At 39.1% G+C, this 22583-nt stretch overlaps 1 protein-coding gene across 11 annotated transcripts in view; it reads left to right on the plus strand.

Annotated features, from left to right (window-relative positions):
- Positions 1-20453, plus strand: part of EXPH5 (exophilin 5) — a 69977-nt gene extending 49524 nt beyond the window's left edge. For 7 of the 11 annotated variants that reach the window (XM_014853327.3, XM_044752401.2, XM_070490334.1 and 4 more), the window contains 3 exons: positions 1450-1498; positions 8568-8703; positions 11815-20453. In XM_014853327.3, coding sequence (XP_014708813.2) covers positions 1450-1498; positions 8568-8703; positions 11815-17168 — 5539 coding nt within the window. In that variant the 3' untranslated portion in view covers positions 17169-20453. The remainder of the gene's footprint in view (positions 1-1449; positions 1499-8567; positions 8704-11814) is intronic. The other 4 variants (XM_014853336.3, XM_070490336.1, XM_070490339.1 and 1 more) reach the window with 1 other exon arrangement.
- The last annotated feature ends 2130 nt before the right edge of the window (positions 20454-22583 follow it).

Below are 22583 nucleotides of genomic sequence, written 5' to 3' on the forward strand. Positions count from 1 at the left end.
TAAAAGCAGCATTTAACTTCTAGATATTATTGATATAAAGTTGGTGCTTCAGAGTAAGATGAAAAAAATCCATGATATTAATTTCTATTTCTGTTTAAAATTTGAGCTGAACTCTAAAATACATATGGATATCTTTAAGATACAAAATTGTTTGGCCTCCCAGGTTTTATGCTCAACTTTCGTGAACCATGAAGCGTCTAGGAGTTTGAATGAAGGAAAACTGCATGTTGCCACTTTTGGCTGATCTGACCCAAAGTCCCAGTTTGGTTAATTCTTGATTCTCTTTGCTGTTCTTAGTGATTTCCTGCAGAGCAATGATTCATTACGGTCTATTAAATTTTGAGCTGTAATTCAGGTGAAGCACCCCTTGGCATAGGATTATAGATTCAAAAGATCAAAATCTATCTTAATCTATGTCTTGTAAATTTTTTGTGTTCTATTGGTTTGAGAGAAGCAACATAAATAGTAAAAGCATAATTGTTCACCAAAGTGGGTTCATAATAAGTAAGGCATGCTTACAAAAATAAACATCCAGAAGCCATGTTTACAGGGTTTGCGTTTTTAAAAATTCCCGTATGAATTGTTGAATGTGATCCTGACCTAATCTCTCTTTAAAATGAAAATGTGTGGAAACAGGTACTTTGTTTGCCATTTGCAAAAAGAATCCATGTGCCATACTGGTTAAGAAAGAATGCTCTGGGGGGCTGGCCCTGTGACCAAGTGGTTAAGTTTGCCCACTCCACTTCAGCGGCCTAGGGTTTCGCCGGTTCGGATCCCGGGCCCAGACATGGCACCACTCATCAAGCCACGCTGAGGCAGCATCCCACATGCCACAACTAGAAGGAGCCACAACTAAAAATATACAACTGTGTATTGGGGGCGCTTTAGGGAGAAAAAGGAAAAAAAATGAAATCTTTAAAAGAAAAAGAAGGAATGCTCTGGATTCAGTGAGCCTGTGGCCTGCTCTGAGCTCAGCCACTGAATGTGTACTTGGGGCAGTGTCTTCTAACTGCTCTGGGCCTCCATCTCTTGGCCTGTAAAATGGGAATAGTCATAGAATCCACTTCACAAGAGTGACATATTTAAATGAGGTAACATGTGCACAGAGCATGAGAACACTGCCTGACACATTGACACATAGTCGACACTCAACAAGTGTCACAATTTTGTATTTGAACACTATTTGTGTTCAAATGGAAATCCACTATCATGTAATTTTTTCTCAGCTGCCTGAGTGACAAAGATGTAAACCATTGATCCTGAGTGATCAGAGGAAGAGGTTTCTGAGATTTTCTTCAACAAGACACCAACCAAGAAATGTCTTCCTACAGAACATTAGAAACATGTCTTCGCAAGATATCAAGATATAAGGGCAAATGTGCTGTTGATTTTCCTCCTGGTGAAAGTTAGACACTTCTTCAAAGATGTTATTTCAAATTCTTTCTGCAGATGTGACAGCCACGCAGGACCTCCTGTGTCTGTGAGGGGAACAGCTTTGGTAAGTAACCAGAGAACTAAAGGTCGTGCTAAGGAATTCGGAATTTATGTAATCCCTGGTTGGCCACCTATGTAAATGGGATTCTCCTTGGCTCTCTTTTAAATTTACTTTAGAAGTTTAGATTTCTCCTAGAGAGTTCAAAGTTTCCCAGTCATGGTTGGTTTCCAGTTGGCTCTGGTACTAAAATGCGCAAATGGCAGGCTCTGCCAGGAAGGAGCAAGGCATCCTGTGTCCACTCACCATCAGTGGCGTCTCTGATCTTTTACCACCTGTCACTCCTGTGCAGCCCTAAAGCACTGGCAGAGGAAGAGGCATCCATGGCCACTTTTGCAAACTAGCGAGGGTCTGGGCTGGACCTTTTCTAGGTAAGATGGTCATTTGTATTCAAAGAGGAAGCCACTGACAGGTGAGATGCATTTGGCTGGAACAAGTTCACAGGAGGGGACTAACTCAACATGACCCTCCACCAAGGGCTTAAATTTAAACTTCTCTCTGTGTTCACATGCTTACAAGATTGAGAAGTTGTAAGTTTTCTGTTTCTTACTTTTTTGTGGTCATAGCTTTTGATCTACACGTGCCTAGGTCTTTCTGTGTAACTCGTGTAGCTTGGAGATGAAAGAAAGGGAGTTTGAGAAGGGGCCTCAGAGTGCAGGAGGAGGGGAGAGGCATTTTTCAATTTCTCGTGGCTCTAGTAGTCCCTTCCTTTCTCTCTCTTTTCTTTTATGAAAAACATCGGGTAGAATTCTGGTGAGGAGTGCATATAAACAGAGGTTCTTCACTTTAAAAATGAAAGTGAGCCCCCTTTCTTCTTCAGGGTAATGTTGCTTGTTTCTGGATAACACTGCACCCTATCTCTCTCCTTTATATGCTTGAGCCCCAACCATAACACCAACACCAACAACTGCTATATTCGAATGGAGAGCTTGTTATCATCTAGGCACTCGACAGAGACCATTGCATTTAATGCCCAGAGGAAACGATGAAGTAGGTACTATTGTTATCCCATTTTAAAGATGAAGAAACTGAGGTTTAGGGCCAGCCCCGTGGCCAAGTAGTTGAGTACATGCGCTCTGCTTCGCTGGCCCAGGGTTTTGCTAGTTCGGATCCTGGGCACGGACATGGCACCGCTCATCAAGCCATGTTGGGGCAGCGTCCCACATACCACAACTAGACGGACCCACAACTAAAATATACAACTATGTACTGGGGGGACTTGGGGAGAAAAGGCAGAAAAAAAAAAGAGAGAAACTGAGGTTTAGAAAATTTAAAGATCGTGCTCAAGGTCACTTTGGTAAATGGTAGAGTCAAGATTAGAACACCTGAGTGTCTGTGACTTCACAGCCAGAAGTCAGTCATGCCTCCAGCTCCATCAGCCCCAAAGCCCTGTTTGTTTATGAGCCCAGTTGCTCGTTACCTACAGACTCTCCTTTAACTGAGCAGTGGACTGAAGCGGGGTGCATCCAGCTTTGCCCTCTGAGGACAGAGCCCTGCTCCCAGGTGCTTCTGTACCCTCGCTTTTCCTCAGAGAAGTGCTCAGAGTTAACCATCCTCTACCGTTGGAGAGCCATGGGGTCTGAAGCAGATGAAGAATATAAAAAGAAATGCAAATGCCTAAAAGCTGTAAAAGTAGAGCTAATTTGGAGTTCTTGGGATTTGAAAATCCAGTCTGAGGATGAAGAGAGATCTTTCTCTGACTCTCTTGATTTCTGCCTGCATGTAACCATTTCACTGCTCAGAGCGTGTCAATCTAAAAGGTAAGAGCTGAGAAAATAAATGAAACTCAAGCCAGTGATTGCTGATCCCAGTTCATAACCTTTATGAAAAGTAGGAGAGAGAAAATAATGAAACAACTGTCTAAAACAAAGTTTTGGTGTGACATGTAGGTTTCCGTGATTTAATCATGGAAGTCCTATCCGCTTAGCCTGAAGAGAGCTGGAAGTTGGCCTTTGATGCTGCAGGGATTCTTGCCAAGATTTTCATAAACTTCCCATCACTTGGTTGGCAACCTGGTGGGAAAGGAACAAAGGAGAGTCTGGCATTTTGTAGATTGAACTACATTATTAGATGACCTTCCACTCAAGAGAAAAGAAAGCTGCTATTTAAACATTTGCTTTGGCTTAAAAGAAGCAAAGGATTTCAGAAAACACAGAATTTTTACAGCTAGAGAGAGACTTAAGATGATGCAGCTCAGAGTTTCTCTCAACTTCAGCACTATTGACATTTTGGGCTGAATATGGCTCTGTTGTGGGGGCTATTCTGTGTATTGTAGGATGTTTAACAGCATCCCCGGCTTCTACCTACTAGATGCCAGTAGTTACCCTCCACTCATTTGTGAGAATCAAAAATATCTCTAGAAATTGCCAAATGTTCCTTGAGGAGCAAATTGCCCCAGTTGAGAACCATCTCCTTACAGGTGAGGAATCCAAAGTCAAAGTAGTAACATCCTTGAGACAAAACATATGGCCTCAGCCACTTGATCACTCCTCATCTCTGAACAGATTCTGGCTGGGCCTACTGTTAGGTGACATGCCAGCTCTATATCCCTAGAAACACTCCTCAATGTACGTTCCACGCTGGGCCAGTGTGAGCTCCCTGAGGCTGGGACTGTGTCTGCTCACCTGTACCCCGCTGCCTGGCACACCCTGAGCACCCGACAATTGAAAGAGTGGTTTTAAGCCACAGGGTACATGGGTGGATTTGCCTTTGGCAGGAAAGCACACAGATCAAATTCAGGAACACCTTGAAAAATGAATTTGTTGACTTTGCCAAGGCATTTGATAATATCAGTGAGCTTAGGCTTCAGCCCTGACAGCTGTTCTGCAGGTTTGGCTGCCCTGGGAAGTTCTCAGACATTCTCAGGTTACTCTGTGACAGAGGGTTGGTTTGTTGCAGACAGTATCAGTAGAGTGCATTGGGGTTGGGTAAAAGGCTGCATTTTGCTCAGCCTTTGTTCTGCACCTTGTTTGAGAATGTAACTGAGATCCCCAAAGCCAGCAATTTGAGACTCTGGCCTATAATCCTATAGGACGTTTTTCTAGCTCATTAGGCTGCAAGCACCAGCAGCAGTCCTCCGGGAAATCCTCTGTAACCACAGAAGAAATGTAATGGCTAACTGTGAGGACTTACTAAGTGCTAGGCACCATTCTCAAGTGTTTTACAACTATTAATTCATTTAATCCTCACAGCAACCCTATGAGGTAGGGGGTGGTGTTATTGCTGCTGCTGTTATTATCATTATTACATTCATTTTACCAAGAAAGAAACTAAGATACAGAGAGGTTAAGTAACTTGCCCAAAGTTATACAGCTATTGAGGAGCAGAACCAGGATTTGGACCTGTGCAGAACTCATGTGCTTAATCATTATCATTTCCTGCTTCAGACATGCTTTTCTGAGTCTTAATATTGTGAACATTTGGTGTCTCAATTTCTGTAATAATCTTTACTAGAAATCTTATATATTTTCTTCCTTGGTATATCATAGATCAATCCATAACTGTGTGTATGAAGGGCATGGAATGTATAAAGCAAGGTTCTTGTCTTCAGAGAGTTAACCATCTAATTGAAGATATGCACATTAGTATATCAGTAATAAGCAACATAGTGGAAAGAACAGGGTTAGGGATCACATCATATGAGTATGAGTAGCCGATGCCACCATTTATTATTCATGTGACTTGAGTAAGGGACTGACCTGAGACTCAGTTTTTTTCAATTTCAAAATGAGAATGATAATTCCTACCTAATTCACAAATTTGTTCTGAGGATCAAATGAGAGAGGATATTTTAAAAGTATATTGAAAACTGAATAAATGAATTAATTTTGTTCAATAGAAGATAGTTGATACCAAATGAGTGTACTAAAATGTGTTAGAGAAGTTCAGAAGTGGAAAATATTATTGTGGGAAGAGTAGTCTTGGAGTTCAATTCAGAAAATATTAGTCAATCTCTTGGTGCTGATTTCATGCAAAGGAGAATACTATCCTTTCTTAGTTATTTTAGAGGTTGATCTACTTCCAGGGTCCTAATTCACTTGTCTTTGAATCCCTGGTTTCCTAGATCAGAGTAGGGACTGAAATGTGTGGTAGGGAGGAAGGGATAAAGTAAAAGTGGAGAGAATGCAAACAACTCTGATATGACATAATAGTTGCAATATTAGAGGTGCATAAAAATACCATGATGATTAATTCTTGGGAGAAATGGAGAAGAGCTCACAGAGATGGTGATATATGAACTGGACTCTGAAGGATGAGTTGCTATTTTCCAGAAGAAGAGGAGAAAGAGCAGAGATCAGGAGCAGAGACATGAAGGCCTAGGAAGAAGAGCAGGGCAGTTTAGAGAACTGTGTGTAGGGAACTCGGAGCACGGAGGGCGGAGAGCTGGGGAGGACATGCTTCAGTCAAAAGCTGGAAAGGGATTTTGACACGATTTTGCTGCGTGGAGGTGTTTGAACCTCATCCTTCAGGCCAAGAATGGGAAACAGGCTTCATCTTTTATGGCAACTTCATGTCACGGAACATTATATAGAGGGGGATTCTGAGTCCAAGACTGAGCCCTGACGGAGGATCCGTGTGTGCTCTGGGCCCCAGAGGGATTTACTTCTGCTCTAGGTAACGGGAAACTTCAGACGCTTAACGGCAGCTGTAAGACCTGTGCTTGGCCTCAGAAGATGCCCCCAGCTAGCATGTAGTGCACTCATAAGTCAATAGAAAAAGGAGAGCAAGTGATTCCACGTGGGCTGTGGAATCCTACAGACTGGAAATGACCCTTCCCTCCACCAGTGTGGCCTGAAGCACATGACCTGACCTCTTGAAAATGCAGTCTTTGCCAAGTGGGAATAAATAATAGTACCAACCTCATAGGGTTGTTAAAATGAAAAAAAGAACACCTATAAAGCCCTCGGCTCATTGCCTACAAAAATCAGTTTGTAGTTGCTGCTAATAATAATAATAATAATATCTCACATACAGCTTAAATGAAAGTTAAGGATCTATAGAGCAGTAGTAGTGTTCAGTCTTCTCTGTGTTGAATATCTACCACTGACTAGCACTTCCCTTTTTTTAATAGTTTTATCATAGGAAAAAAATCCTTGCTGAGTTCAAGTTGATTGTAAATGAAGTCTCCATGTTATCTCTTAGCCATATAATTTACAATCTCTATGTGTTGGAAGCATCCTTAACACGTTGGGTGAGTAGGGATGGTCTTGAAGCAGAGGATCTGGGAAGAAATAGAACCAAGGGAAGTTATTTTCAGGGTCTCCAGGTGGTAGTAATCCTTCCCAGCCTGAAGAGGTTCATCTTCATCTGAGCCCTCAGTTCATGTACTTTTCATTTCACTATAGATTTTCATTATAAAGGGATGTGATCCGGGAAGCCAAAAGAAATGTACTCTGGTCTACATAAAGGAAATTTTAAGTTTGTTTGGGTGTTAAAATGGTTGAGAGGCAATGATGCTTGCTATTCTCTAAATCAGACGTAGCTACTCTGCACCCACTACCCAACCTGCAGATTTGGGAAGAATGGACTTATAAGATCCATCACTAATTGTTATTAGCACGGATAAAAACCAGAAGAGACAGTAGGTAGGGCACAAAAGAGAACACCCTGATGCACTTAAGAGAAAAAAATTTAGCTGTAACTGATCTGATTTCTCGAATGATTAGTTTCTGGTTTTATTACCTCCAACTGATATCTCACTGTAGTTACGTTTTGCTTCTAGTATTTGTTTACTTCTGAATTTTATGTCGGTGTGTTAAATTGTATCCAATGACCAATAAATTATCATTGGATTGTTTCTTTCTTATTAATAAGGCTCCTTTGTGTGTATTCAACTATGGCTTGCCCATAGAACTGAAAACCACAAGTCAGTGAAATTTGGGCAGGGCTTCTATAAGAAATAGCTGACCTAGATCTTGAGAAAGAAAACAGGCAGGAGTGAAAATACTAGCTTTTAAGGAATGTAGGGATTAAGAGAACCTGGGCTTTAGAATTGGAGAGACCTCTGATGGAGAAGTAAAAAAGTTGGAGCTTTGGAAAGATCAGACATTTAGTCTTAGGCATTCAAGGTAAGATGAAATGTAATGGTGAACATCCAGTGGGAAGGGAAAATTTGGGGAAGAGAGGGATTCAAGAGGCAAGGACTGGATAAAGTGATAGAGTGAGCTGAGAATAAAAGAGACTGGAATGGGAAGTGTCTACTAGCCTTGTTCAGGCCTGGGTGCAGGATGAGTTAAAGTGGAGTCAGGAGTGACAGAGCCAGTTTGACAGAGGAAATGCAAATAGAGTTTTGACAAAAGAAAGTGAAGGTGTGGGAGTAGATAATTCTCCCAAGGTTGTCAAGACAAATTAAAACTTGAAAGTAGGGCAGTGATGGATCTGATGAAATCAAATCAAGATAAACATTTGCTAGTGAAGAAAGGAAAACAACTTTAGCTCTACATTATTCTCCTAAATCCTGTAAAACTAGCGATAGTTTAAATACATGTATATATTTATAAGGTCATACTTTTAGCACCTTTGTTTCAGAACTACTAATCTGCTCTTTTTGTCTGTCTGGGAGGTTCTACCATTCTACATGAACTCTGTGGATAGAAATACTTTTTTTCCCTTAAATCCATCAAGTTCACAAATCTTAAGTTCTACTACAAGTTTCAGCTAACTGGCTCTTGATGGAATAGGTACAGTGTTAAGAAATCTAAAATTCTAGCCACTGGGGCCATAGAGACAACACTGCCAACTCAAGAAAGGTCGATTTCTTTCCTGTTTGCTAGGAACCTTCCTAAGATTTGTGTAGTGCTGTGTAAGTTTGTAGGAATCTTTGGCAGAGAAAGACTCAATATCTTGCCTGAAGGCTGATACTTAAAAGTATTAAAGTAGGTATGAAGAAGTTTGTGATCACTAGCAAATGGCAAAAACAACTAAACATTATAAGTTGAGAAATAAATTTTTGGAAAATTGATTTGCACTCCTTAGACTAGGACTTCTAAGCTTGGGGACATTTTTGTGGGAACATGTGAGTATTCTCGCTGGAGAAGTTCCAGAAATAATATTGCATTTTCTATTTTAAAATTAGCAGACAAAAATACACAATTCACCGTTGGAAAATCAACCAGTTGACAGTACATTTGTCCCCAAGCCAGCAGGCATGAGGGAGGGAAGTGGCATACCCCCGTGGGATGCTTCACTGCTGGAGAATGAGTTTTTCCAAGGTAAGTCTATGCATTAAATTGCCTTTGGAACCCCTGGTACTAAACCAAATAATAATTACAGTTTTTGTTAAAATGCTCAAAACATATCAAACCTTTTACTTTATTTTTGAAGTCCTCTCATTCCCCTTATCTGAAGATGATGTGTCATATGCTATTAACACAAATATTAAAGCATATTATATTTAGATATAATCTAAGCAAATATTCTCAGGCCAAAACTGAAAAATCTATGGAATGGTAGTAATGTTTAATATTTAACCTCAGGTAAAAAGGAAATACGTCCTTAGGAAATGTACCTATGAAGTTTACTGTTCTTCAGAGACTTTTATTGTTCCCAGTTAGGACCTAAATGCACTGTGATGAAATCTACTTGTTGTCAAACAATTAACCTTGTACAATAGATAACAATAAAAACTGAAAGAGATTCCAAAAGTACTACATGCATGTAGAACTTATTATTACGTAAGCATAATTCACCTTTACAAAAATTATTCTGTATCAAAATAAGCCTGGCCATTTGAAAAGTGAGCTTGAAGTTATTCACTGGCTTCACCTTGAGGAACTAACTTCAGTTTGCAAAGGCAATGACATCACCTGGGCCCTATAGCTGGGACAGGTGGGGTGGTCAGTGCCATCCAGCTGGGCGGTTAGCCTAGGGGCTCCCTTCAGGAAGATGGTGCTTGGCAGAAAACTTGCTTCAGAGAAAAGAGACCCAGAGGAAATCTCTGTTCCAAAACAAAGGTTTTGCTAGTAGAGGAGAGCAAATAAAGAGGAGAAGCTGACCGGGAATTTTGTTTCCCTCAGGAGTAGTGAGTAAAACAGCATTGTTAATTTGAGATTCGAAGTGACTTCAAATAATTTAAAATCTCACTATGGGGATGTTAAGAGCGGTTACCTCTGGGAAGGATTCCAGGGGATTTTACTCCTTTTGTTATACTTTCCCGTATTTTCTGTTATAACCATATATTGTTTTTGTAGTCAGCAAAAGACTTTATTTAAGTGAATAAAAAGCTATGAACAGCTTGAAGAGGAGACTAGAAATCAAAGAGATTTTATTATAATTCGTTTTAAAGACAGATTTTTACCCATTACATAGATTTGCTTTCTTTTTGCCTCACCTGACAGTTTGGCATTGCTTGATTACTTTATTTGTGGATATATGGAATAAATTATTTCAGAGACTGGAGAAAAATAATTTGTTTTTCATTAAAACAGTGACAGTATGATTCCCTGAAGAATTCCTTAGTGTTACAGGTCCTTCATGCTCAAGATTAGTTCTTCTGCTGGCTATGCAAACTTAGGAGCACCAATTTACAGATAAAATAGAGTAGGAGAATCCAGAACAGATGTCAAAAACCCCTTCAGCACTTGCCCTAACATAACTGACACGTCACAAGTGCATCCCACGTACATCCACTCAGATACTGATATGCCTCACTTTCCTTGTCATTGAAGTTTTTAATGACAAATAATTTTAAATAACCAAGAAGAGTGCACCATTTTATGTAACTCAGAAGGAAATATTTCAGCAAGCCGAAAGCTTCTTCAGCAATTCAAATAATCCCATAACTTATTTCTCATGTCAGATTTGATTTTCATTAATGAACATCTCTTCAATATGTACATTATCCACTTGTATTTATTATAACATGAACATGGTAAAATATATCTACTACAAGGTGGGCCTCAGAGAATCTTAAAACTTTAAGAGATTATGGTTCTATTTAAATTCTAACCGGTTTTTATTGAGGAAAAGATGTCAAATACGATTAAATAAATATAATTCAAAGAAATACCAACCAACCAAAAATATCCTATGACTTGTCTGAGATCACAGAGACTATAGTCCTAGTAAGCATGAGCCCTGGGTCTTGGCTTGGCCTGGCTCCTGGTATTATGGGGAGGTCACTGGGCCCTGATTTGGACACCACTCTCTGACCTTGCTATTGAAGGAGAAGTAAATATTATTTGACAAGAGCAACTTCACATCCTTGTAACAGTATGAGCTCATAGTGAAATCGTCTTTATAGTTCATCAAAAGAGAAAATGAAAACTGGGGCCAGCCCCGTGGTTATGTCCACGCGCTCCGCCGCTGCAGCCCAGGGTTTCGCCGGTCCAGATCCTGGGCGCAGACATGGCACCGCTCATCAAGCCATGCTGAGGCGGCATCCCACATGCCACAACTGGAAGGACCCACAACTAAAAATATACAACTATGTACCGGGGGGTTTTGGGGAGAAAAAGGAAAAATAAAATCTTTAAAAAAAGAGAGAAAATGAAAAGTGAACTCTTATGGCACAGAGGTTGCATTGCACAGTGGTTGCACGTGTGGACTCCGGAGACAGACTGCCTAGATCCACTTATCAGCTGTGTGACCTTGGCAATTTACTTAATCTCTTCATGCCTCAGCTCCTCATTTATAAAATGAGAATAGTAATGGTAGCAATCTTATAAGATTATGTGAGGATTTAACGAGCTAATAAATTAAGTGCTGAGAACTGTGCCTGACACACAGAAGGTACTATACTATTGGAGTGCTAACAGGTCTTAATTTTTCCAGGAAAAACAATCTACTGTTAGCATATCATTTAACAATATTCTATAGAACCTTAAATTTTCTGTGTAGCTCAAATCCATCCAAATAAGAATGTTTATAAATTAGGTGCTAAACTTTTGGTGGTAATGCTATTTTTTTAATGGTACAACTGAGAAGTTACACGTTATTTACAGACTCATTTCTATTACAATCCTCTGGGGTAAACATAGTTGGAAATATTTTAGCTACCTAGTGACACAAAAGATGCACTAAAAGAAACCATGATTAAAATTTGTTGTTGGAAAACAATGTAGCTTTATGTCCTTAGGGCCTTATGGAAGGTTAACTTTGAAAAAGTATGATTTGAAAAAGTATGAAAAATAGACTTCTAATACACCCTTGTAAAATTCAGACTATCTTAGAACCATAATCAAAACTGTCATCACATTTATGACAAAATAATAAAAATAAAATTATTAAATGATTATGTTTCTTGAAGAGGGGCCTCAACAACTCAAATTATTGTTAGACTGTAAAATATTATACAAAAAAAATGACTCCTCTTCTCCTTTCAGTTTTAGATGATTTGGATAGCAAACTGGCTCAGGAACAATTTCCAAGCTCAGTGAATACCAGAACATCTCTCAACTATGGATCAAGAACACAGTTCAGTCACTTTTACTCGAGTGGGAACAGACATGGTAATATGACCGGAAGGCACAACAATCACTATAAGGAAACTTCTAATATGTCTATCTATGACATCCTAAGACCAGGAACCCCTAGGGAAGGTTTTAAAACCTTTTCTCCGAGAACAAGGACAATTTATGATATGTATAGGTCAAGGGAACCGAGAGTTTTAAAGGAAGATTATATGGAAAAGAATACTTTTGGTAGTACTTCTCTGTGTTTTGACAGCAGGCAACGATCAGCCTCACCAGCTACAGGGTATTTCACAGCAAGAAGCTTATATTTTCCAGGCACAATTCAGAACAGGAGTGGGTTTATGCCACCAAGCCACCAGAAGAGCCCCAAGAGAACTCCTTTATCATCCATCATATGGAATAGTTCAGATTCTTCTAGAGATAGGCAGAATCAGGAGGAGTTCCTGAGGGCACCATCACCAATGGAAATTGACCCTGCTGACCAGTATATGTATCCCAGGTGTTTTCAGGAGAATAGGAGATATGAATTTTACCGTTCACAGAGTGTTTACCAAAGTGTTGGTTTACATGCCCCCATGGATAATGCAATGGGTCCTGACCCATTGGAGAACTCAGAGAATATGCCATTCTACCATCAAGACAATCCATTTGCTAGGTCTTTCTTTAGCAATACCTTTGGACAAAGCAGGGAACAGAGATTTGGACAAGGTCCTTTTTGGGGGCAACAGGAAGAACATTCTTCCTGGTCTGAGTTTCATCAAAGCAGGAAACCATTCACTTCTTCTGACAGAGACTTTGAAATGACTTCCATTGAAGCAAATAGTGCATCAGCTGGTCATGGCCACAGTGTTCCTTCTCAACGCTGGAGATCATTTTCTCCCAGTTACAGAACAGATATTTCCAGAGAGCAAGAAGAGCCACATCCTTGGCAGTTTGATTCTCAAACATCCACACTGGAGAGCATGGAGGTGTCACAAGGTAATAGGAACCAGTCGACTCATTTTGGCACACCAAATGTTTGCTCCATGACTGGTTCAAGCAATCACATCAAACCTGGTGGGTTAGAATGTCAACAGGACACTTGTCCTATAGAAGTACATATAAACAAAGAACGTTACTCATTTGGAATTGCTCAGACTTCAGCATCCTCATTCAAAACTTCCTTCCCTCAGATTCCCGATGACAGAGGGAATCCTCAGAGCCCCAACTTTCAGAATTCCGCAGTCACTTTGCAGAAAGTTAAGCCTGCCTCTCTTCCCATAAGAAGATATACAGAAGTCACTATGACCAACAGCAATTCAGTTGTTTCTCCACCTCTTACTGAAAGTCAACCCAATATCCTGGTCGCAGAAGTGAATAATGAGAAAGACTTGAATGAATCTATTTTGGAAAAAGACACACAACTAAACAAGATGGACCAGACAAACGTGACTAGTGAAATACCTCAACCTGTTTCACAGACAGTAATTTCTAACCCTTTACCTGATTTTCAAAATCCCCTCTCCCAGGACTCAGCCAAGAGCAACAGACTTGTTTTTAATGCATCTACCCCAGTAAGTTCAAAAAGGTCACCTGGAGTCATTTCCAGTAAAGATATCTCCAAAATTCATATATCACACAGAGATAAAGCCAATGAACTAAAGAAAGATAAGAATTATACCAGGAACAGAAAACTTGGCTCAGCAATTTCCCTTCCTTTCATTCAGGAAAACAGAACAACATCATCTTTTCCCAGCCCAAATCAAGGTTGTCACGAGGAATTAACAGTAAGTAATGAAGATATTTCAAACATTGTTAAATATAACCGCTGGAGCTCTGAACCTCCAGAAAACCCTGCTATTTTAGATATTAAGGAAGAACAATGTACCACAACTCATTCTACCAACTGTAGCAAGTTGGCTGCTGGCCACAACATTCCATGTGATTCTTTAGATTTGTCATCAAGTACACTACCAGATTCCTTATCATCGAATAATTCTTTCCCTGATGCTCTGTTGATTCCTTCTACTACACTGTTCTCCAGGAAAAGTCTTTCCAGCAAGGATCCATCTCTGGGAGAAAGAGAAGAAAAAGACAATGATAGCAAGAACCGAGATAATCAGTTCACCCTAAGCCCCTCAGAAAACCAAAAAAGTAATGATAATTGTGTGACTGTACATAATGAAGTGATTGACGTTGTCAAATGCCATTCACACCCTCCTTTCAAGGATGGAAAGGGAAAAGGAAAAATAAGGCAAAGCATGTCCTGTACTGAAAAGTCAAGCAAAATGGAAAGTAGATCAACACCCACAAGTGATAGCCGTAGCCTCAGTGAGGTGAATCAAAGCAACTCCCAGGACCCTGAGCTTCACACAATTTATTGCACCTTACCCAGACAATCAGCCAGTTTTCTCATTGGTAACAGGAAGTCAGAAGGTAAGATAATGGCTTCTTCATTTAGGAATGAGCCACTTCCATTCCAAATCAAAAATAATGTGGAAGATCCAAGAGGGAAGTACACATCAAATGAATTCAGTCCCAGTCCTGAGTCAGAAAGCAAATGTTCCAAAGTAGTTTCAGACTCAGTCTCAGTAGCCCCTGAAGCCACCCAGAGGATGACAAAAATGAAAAACATTGGATCTGCTTCTGTTAGAAAAGGACCACTTCCGTTTCTCATCAAGAGGGCTGTGTCTTGTCCTTCAGGAGTACCATCTCCCTCAGTTGGAAGAGATGAAAGAGAAAAATGCTTGGTCTCAGACACAGATGCTTCTGCTATAACATTAAGGCCTTGGGAGAGAATCATTAACCCTCTGGAAAGTGACTCATCCATTAGGGATTGTTCTTTAACTAAAAGATGCCACCAAAAGGAATACTTTCAAGAATGCACTGAAAAGGATGGTAAAATTTCTGCCTCCAGGATGGGTGTATTTTCCCTTTCAAATGAAGACCCTTTACCTTTTTCTTCAGACATGTCAGGAAAAGAAAGCGGAAAAACATTACATAAATTTAAGACTACGAGTATGTTTTCTGTTTCTGGTGATGAAGATAATGTAAAATGTCTTGAGGTGGTTTCAATATATTACACGCTACCAAGGAAACACAGCAAAAAATTCTGTAACCTCCTTCAAAAATATACACAAAATATTGATTCACTTACAGAATTAGCTAAAGCGGAGACTGAGACATTTCCTAATGCTTTAGAAAAAGACAAACTAAACTATTCTACACGAGAGCAGTCAGGAACACCTTCACCAGAAGATCTAAAGATGTTGGTCAACTCTGCTCAGGAGAACAGCTATTGTCCTTCTCATGCCACTGAAAAAAGGACTCTTTTACAGTTACCAAGTAGTGGGCCCTCAGAACCTACATTCCAGGAAATGGCTTCTGTTGAAGCAGATGTTTCTCTTCATAAAGGAGAATCTAAAACTAGAGAGATTTCCCAAGATCACTTAGCTAAAACACCATCTCTAAGCAATTCACAAAGCAGGAAAGTAAGGGGGCAAAAATTGCAAAGTGAAACCCTACCTACTTCATCAGTTCTTCAGGGAAAAAAAGTTGCAGAAAAGGAATCTGAAAATTGTCAGCAATCCATTAAATCAGGTAACAGTGGTCCTTTTAATCTTCCAGCCCATTCAGAAGAGAATGTTGAAAATTCCCAAACTGGGAGAAGTTCTGGGGAGGGTGCAGGTGGCGGTATAGCCATTACAGCTACTGGAAGTGGAAAGTGTCTTCAGAAAGGTATCAATGACAGTGCCAATGGATTGCAGCCTAGGGAAGTCAGGAGGGAAATTGGAACAGATTTCCAAAAAATGACTGATGAAGCACTTTCTGACTCAGAAAGCCAAGTCTGTGCTCTGACTCCAGCTTTGCATAAACTACAGCTTGATGAGGTGACTCATTCAGGTGAACCAGATTTAGAGAGTTTGCCGTCTGAACCCAGGAAACTACCTCAAAGAAGTCAGGAGGTAAATATGACAGAGAACCTGAAGGCTAAGGATGAAATGCAGAAGTTGGCATGGGATCAACCTTCACTTCCTGGAGGAAGTAGTAAATATAAAACCAGCTTGGATGACCTAGAAAAAGGGAAAAACAGATCTTCAGTTAAACACAGATTGGCAGCCGTGTCCAAAGCAGGCAAAAAATTTCCAGCTAAAGATTTAAGCTCCAGAAGACATGTAGCTACTATTTTCCCCCAAAGTGGCAACAGTTCTGGCTTTGGTGGTTTATCTCTTGGCACACCAAAGTGCCACCCACTGTCCACTGAGCCTTCTCCAAAGTCCACAGAATCCACAGATGAAAGCAGGTTTAGTAATGATGGGATGGATGTGCAGAAATCTGAGAACCCTCTCCAGGTTACTGTAATATCCAACAGAGAAGCTTCTGCACATTTAAACAATCAGAAGTCTAACAGCATTTCACAACCACATCAGATTGAGTCTGAAAATATCACAGAATCACCACCAAAGGATGAGGATTCTAAAGCTGTAACAGTAGCTCAGATTTTAGAAAGTGAGTCAGAAGTCTTGGCCCAACCTACAATCACCAGGCTCGGGGAAGCAGACTTCTCTGACCATCCTTTTCCATTAGAGCCGGCAGAAAAATCAATAAACAGTCCACTGGCCAGTTGTCAGCAACAACAAAGGAGTGCTTCATCTCTGGAGAGGGAACCTGAGCCTCCACACCACTATCGTTCAAAGAGTTTAAAAAACATCAATGTGCACGGCGATCTGCTACGCAAAAGTCATCCTCCGAAAGTCAGAGAGCGCCATTTTTCTGAAACCGCTTCTATTGACAATGCCCTGAGTGGACTGACCCTTGGGAATGAATTCTCTAATAACAGTGGGTACAGTCGAAGATTCAAATCTTTTTCTGAACTTCCGTCCTGTGATGAAAATGAAAATTGGGCTTTGTATAACAGCAGGACAAGAATGGGTCGCAAGTCTGTAACATCTATATCCAGACCTATTGACTATGGAATTTTTGGGAAAGAACAACAGTTGGCTTTCTTGGAGAATGTAAAGAGGTCACTGACAGAAGGAAGATTATGGAAACCGAGTTTTCTAAAGAACCCGGGCTTCCTGAAAGATGATGTAATTAACCCTTCTAACCCATTGAAGTCGTCAACCTCAAATTCTCCTAGCAATCAAATGCCAGAAGATGGCTTATCTCCAAGTACACCACTTAATATCTATGAAGAGGATCCAGTAGACTCAGACTGTGACACAGATACAACCACAGATGACGAATACTACCTGGATGAAAATGACAAAGAATCAGAACTGTGAGGCTTTTTCAATAAAATGCATAACCTTTTCACCAAAAGCTTGTAATGGAAATAAAGCATAAATGTGTATGTCCATGGGAAGGACAGATATAAAAAAGATCTAGTTGGGGCTGGCCCTGTGGCTGAGTGGTTAAGTTCACACGCTCTGCTTCAGCGGCCCTGGGTTTCACCAGTTCGGATCCTGGGCACAGACCTAGCACCGCTCATCAAGCCATGCTGAGGTGGCGTCCCACATACCAGAGCAAGAAGGACCTACAACTAGAATATACAACTATGTACTCGGGGGATTTGGGGAGAAGAAGAAGAAGAAGAAGAAGAAAAGATTGGCAACAGATGTTAGCTCAGGTGCCAATCTTTAAAAAAAAAAGGTCTAGTCTATGCAGTGCTGGCTCTGAAACAACCCAAATTCTCTCTTTTCTTTTTTTCCTGCACACCTTACATATTCATTTCTGAATTCTAAAGCAATGAATTCTTGTGTTGAGGGATTCTATGCGGTCTTCTCCCTCTATATTTATCCTTGGCCTTTCTCCCCACCCCTCAACTTAATCTCTAATTCACTGTCCAATTTTGGCTTTCCGCTCTACTTTACCCCTAACTTTTTTACACCTTTCATTGTGATTTACAACCCTAATAGCCCATGCACATACAAAATTTATTAGTTACCCAGCACAACCGCAAAACTCTGTATTGCCTTTTCCGGTCCACACCCCATACTCATGAAATTAAATAAAATGTAGGGATGATGACAGTGGAGTAAATATTGTTATCCTGTTTGACTCATCGACATCTGGGAGGCTTATGGTTTGGTTTTTTTTTCTTTCAAACAAAGATGAGGGAATTTTCATAAGGACGTGCTGTTATATCCGTAGTGGAGCCGGGGAGGCACATGTTTGAACTCCTTGTTGAATTATAGATGAGGAGCTGAGTCCCTAAGCCAAAGAACATTAGTACTCCTAGGAATTCCCTTGCAATAGTTTGTAGGAATTGGCTCAATTGTTAAGAGCTGAATTTTAATCAAGTCAAGGACTCGGGCTAGGCAGCCTGGCAATACAGAAGGTAGTTTGGCCACAGAATTTCTGCTTAGGAAGAAAACATAACTGAGGGGTGGAGATAAGCAGACATCCTTATATGAGACCGACATCCTTTCTGCAGCTCTCTCAGCAACTGGTTTTTCCCATTGCTCCAGAACTATCCATTTTTCTATTTTCTTTATTTGCAGGATAGAACACTTTTTTCCATGTGAGACATTTTAGTCTCAAGTATCAATTGGTAGCCTTGGCCAACTCAGATCTGACACCCAGGGATTCACAGGCTTTTTTGTAGAATCATTTACGAAAACCTTCGGAAATTCTAAGGCAGCGCTTCTAAGGGCTTGTCACTATGATTTTTTCAATAATTTATCTAGACTAAATAACTTGTCATACCTGCTGATAATTTGGCTTTCCTAACTCTCTCTGCCATGCAGAACTTCTGGGGATTTCACCCTCCTAATCAGGATAAAGACCAATAGATGGCGGTGAAGGTAATTTGCTAGAACTACAGAAAGCATGCCATCCTGGATCTTAGTGGATTTCATCTTGTTTGGTTTATATTTGCTCCCTGACCTAATTCATCCATATAAAATAAGGATAATGATAGGTGTTGGTGAAGTATATAGAGATCTGGAACTGATAAAAGTGCAAGAAAGAACTATGTTGTTATGATCCTCCTAATCATTGCCTTGCCTAGAAGCAAAATGCCAGGGCTAGTTTACATCGTTCCCATGAAACTCAAAACTAATGAAGATATGGTAACTAACATGAAAGCTATTCCTCAAATCTGTAAATTGTTTTCAGCTCTAGGCTGTGACCAATCTTGAGTTCAAAGAGACTGATAATAGAATTTAAATCAACTTTGTAAACTTTTCTATTTAAATCTGTATGGTAAAGAATAAATTTTATTCTTTATTCTACGTATGTTTGTAAATTATACCTTTACCCTTTTTCTATTTATCTGATTATTCAAGTAAAATTTTCATAAACAATGACCTTTGTTTTCTATGTAATTTTAAGATATCCAAAGTTAATATTTTAATATTAAGATTCCTGATTTTTTTTAATAATGAGGTTGCAAGTTTCTATTTTGGTTAGTACTGTGAGTCTGCTTGTATGCTACAAAAGGTGAAATAAAGATAGCTTATTTTTCACTGAGTTTAGGCTATATCAACAGTTAGGTAAGCTAAGATGAGGATAAGTAACTACATTGGGGCCCCGATTCTCTGCATTAGAATCTGCTGTATGAATTCAAAGGTAGTTGATGGCCAGTGCTCGCTTGCACTATTTGTAATGTTTGCTTGTTGGTCTGACTCAAGAATCAAGAAAACAGAAAATTCATGAAAATAGCACCTTCAATAGTTTTATACTTTTATTAAACACTTCGTTAAAGAAGTATAGCAAATTCCTATGTATTTTAACCTACAAACTGCTGCTTTTTAGTATTCATTTTTGGTGTAGCTATAGTAATTTATAATAGTCATTTTTATACTGATAACATGTTTTCTAAGAGATATGATCATTATTAAAATAAATATTCACACAAATGGGATAAATCATGAGGGACTCAATACTAGGAAGTACCTGGTGAATTGTTAACTTCTTTAGATAATGGACTTCTATGATCATAAATTTTACACTGTAAAGTCTATTTAAAATAGGGCATGATGAGAGTATTTAAATTTTTAGAGACTTCCCTCTAAATAATTTACCCCCTTACATTATAAATACATTGATCTTAATAAAACTCCAACAGCCACTAACAAGGTTTTAGCTGATGATAAGCTAATGAAAGCTACTCTATATAGGAGGTAAGTCTGGGCCTGTACTAGAGGTGGTGAAACAAAGTGTACTTAGGTTGTGGCGAAGATGGAACCAAATTGGAAGATCCATATCTCCATAAAAGTAATATATTCCGTTGAATGCCAGAGGGTCAAAGAGGCCTTATTGCTAAGAGTTTATTGTTAATAGTAGTAATAATGCTTCAGAATAGCCCATTTAAATGTACAGTGTAAATATGTAAATATTTTACTTTCCAAGTAAGTTTGTGAATGTACTACCACTACCACGTATGGGCTCTTTGTGACTGACACTTCTTTGTTTCTGAAACAAATAAGTCTTAAGCCACTCTTGTTAAAATTTTGTCAAATAATCTTTTTATGTACTTGTTCTCAAACCTGTTCTCTAGATATGAAATGTGTTACAAGGTGCAAATTTAAAATAATGCCTGTGTTGAAATAAATGATTTAAATAGATGCACTGTTTGACTTGGTTTTTATTCCCATCCTCAAATGATTATTTTTAAATGTGACAATTTCAAGAAAAACACAAAAAAGGAGAGGAGAGACAAAAGTATTCAAACAAATCTTTCTGGTGTCTATTGAATGAGATCAGCCATACAAGTAGTTTTTAAAAAACAGTGACTTGCTTCTCTTTTTTTCTTTGTACCGAAAAGCAACCAGCCAACAAAAGGAGATCCATGTGCATGGTTGCACAATAGAGGAAGAACGAAGAATGTCTGGCATTTCTGTCTGAGGGTCCCCACATTTATAGAGGAAGAGGCAGCTATGTGGAGTTGGCTCATGCATTGCCCAGTAGCATTGATGAAAATAAGCAAGAATTTCCAGTTGAAACATAAGACATGCAATGTCAATTCCTGCTAACCAATTAATTAACAAATTTGTACTAATCTTTTATCTTTTCTAGAAGAGCAATCCAAAGCCATTTCTCTACCAAGGACAGGAGAATGTCATCATCTTGAATATGGACAGTATTTTATTAAAAATATTTTTAGTGTCCTGTATTAAAATTTAAAATACATTGGATCAGCTAGGATTTTTAATTTTGGTCAATATGCTCTATAGCTGGTTCAAATAGAAAAGGATTTATTGAAGGACATATACTTTGCTCACAAACATATTGGTAGGGCTGAGAAAATAGATATTAAGCTGAAATTCCAGGACCAATTCCTAAAACCACGCCACAGAACTGGACTGCCGCAGGTGCTGCTGTCTCTCTTATGACTAGGAAGATACAGAATCAGGAAGTTGAGTGAGCCAATATACTGAATCACCATATTAATTTGCCCCAGAAATTACTCCAATAGAAATAAAAACACTAAGATGTACAGTCTTACACATAAGAGCTTTTATTGCTACAAAGTTTGTAGTGGCAAGAAATGAAAACAAAGTGAACACCTAATAATAAATGACTGAATATATATGGAACATCCACATTTGTAATATTATGAAACCATTAAAAAGAATAAAATAGACCTATATAAATTGACTTAGAAGAATTTTCATGAGGTACTACTGAGCGAGAAAAGCAAAATCTCGTTTTTGTAAAGCACTCACCAAAAAACCTACATATGCATGTGTACACATGGAGGGATCCATACTAGGTTATTCATGTCAGCTGCTCTGGGGCCAGGTGGGGGTTGAGGGATGTGTTCGAGAACAGCAGAGAAAAGAGAGAAGGTGTAGTGAAGACCGCCTCCAAAAAAGAAACTATAAACACACACACGTATATAAAAAAGTGTGTGTATAATTATGATTATATTTATGCATTTAGAATTATATGTCACTGGGTATACAGATAAGAAATTAAAGATAGTTTTGTTTTAAGATTTACTATCCAGGAAAATATTTAGTAAATTATTTTCTTTAAAGAAATTAATATTTGTACTTGATTTCTATGAAACATTGTTTTAATAAAATAAATTCCAGCACTAATTTTCCCTCCAAGCCCATACTTTGTTCCCCAACCATCCTTTCCAGATTGGAAATTATTATTATTATATTATAAATTATGATATAATATTATTTATTAACACAATAATCAATATATTAATATAATAAAACTTATAATAATATTATAAGTTAATATTATTATACTGGCTGTCATTCCAGTCTAGAGTAAACTCAGAAGAACTTCCAGAAACGTTTTGGAGGTATGTGGTGGACTGATATGATTGCCCAGTAGACACTTTTCTCTGAGAACTCTGTTCTCTGCCACACACCACTGCCACCACCACGTGCTCACTGTGGAAGAATCAATGTTCTTACACGACCCCAGAGTCTGAGCACAGTTGATTGGTTCAGGGATGAGTGCCTGACTCAGGCTAGACCAAGGAGTAGTTGTGTTTTAGGAGGAAATACCTCTATATAATGAGGTTCTGAATACAACTTAATATTTAAACTAATTGTCTCACAATCTAAAATCCACCCTAGGAACTGTAATATATGGAAGGGCAGGCACTGAGGCACTGAGTTTTCATCCTCAGCACCTTGCAGAAGCATGACATAACATAGGTGCTGAATAAATATTATTGAACTAATTAAAATAAATTTTTATGGATTTAATGGAATCAAAGCTTATCTAAT

This window comes from Equus asinus, chromosome 20, assembly GCF_041296235.1.
Source record: "Equus asinus isolate D_3611 breed Donkey chromosome 20, EquAss-T2T_v2, whole genome shotgun sequence".
NCBI lineage: Eukaryota > Metazoa > Chordata > Mammalia > Perissodactyla > Equidae > Equus > Equus asinus.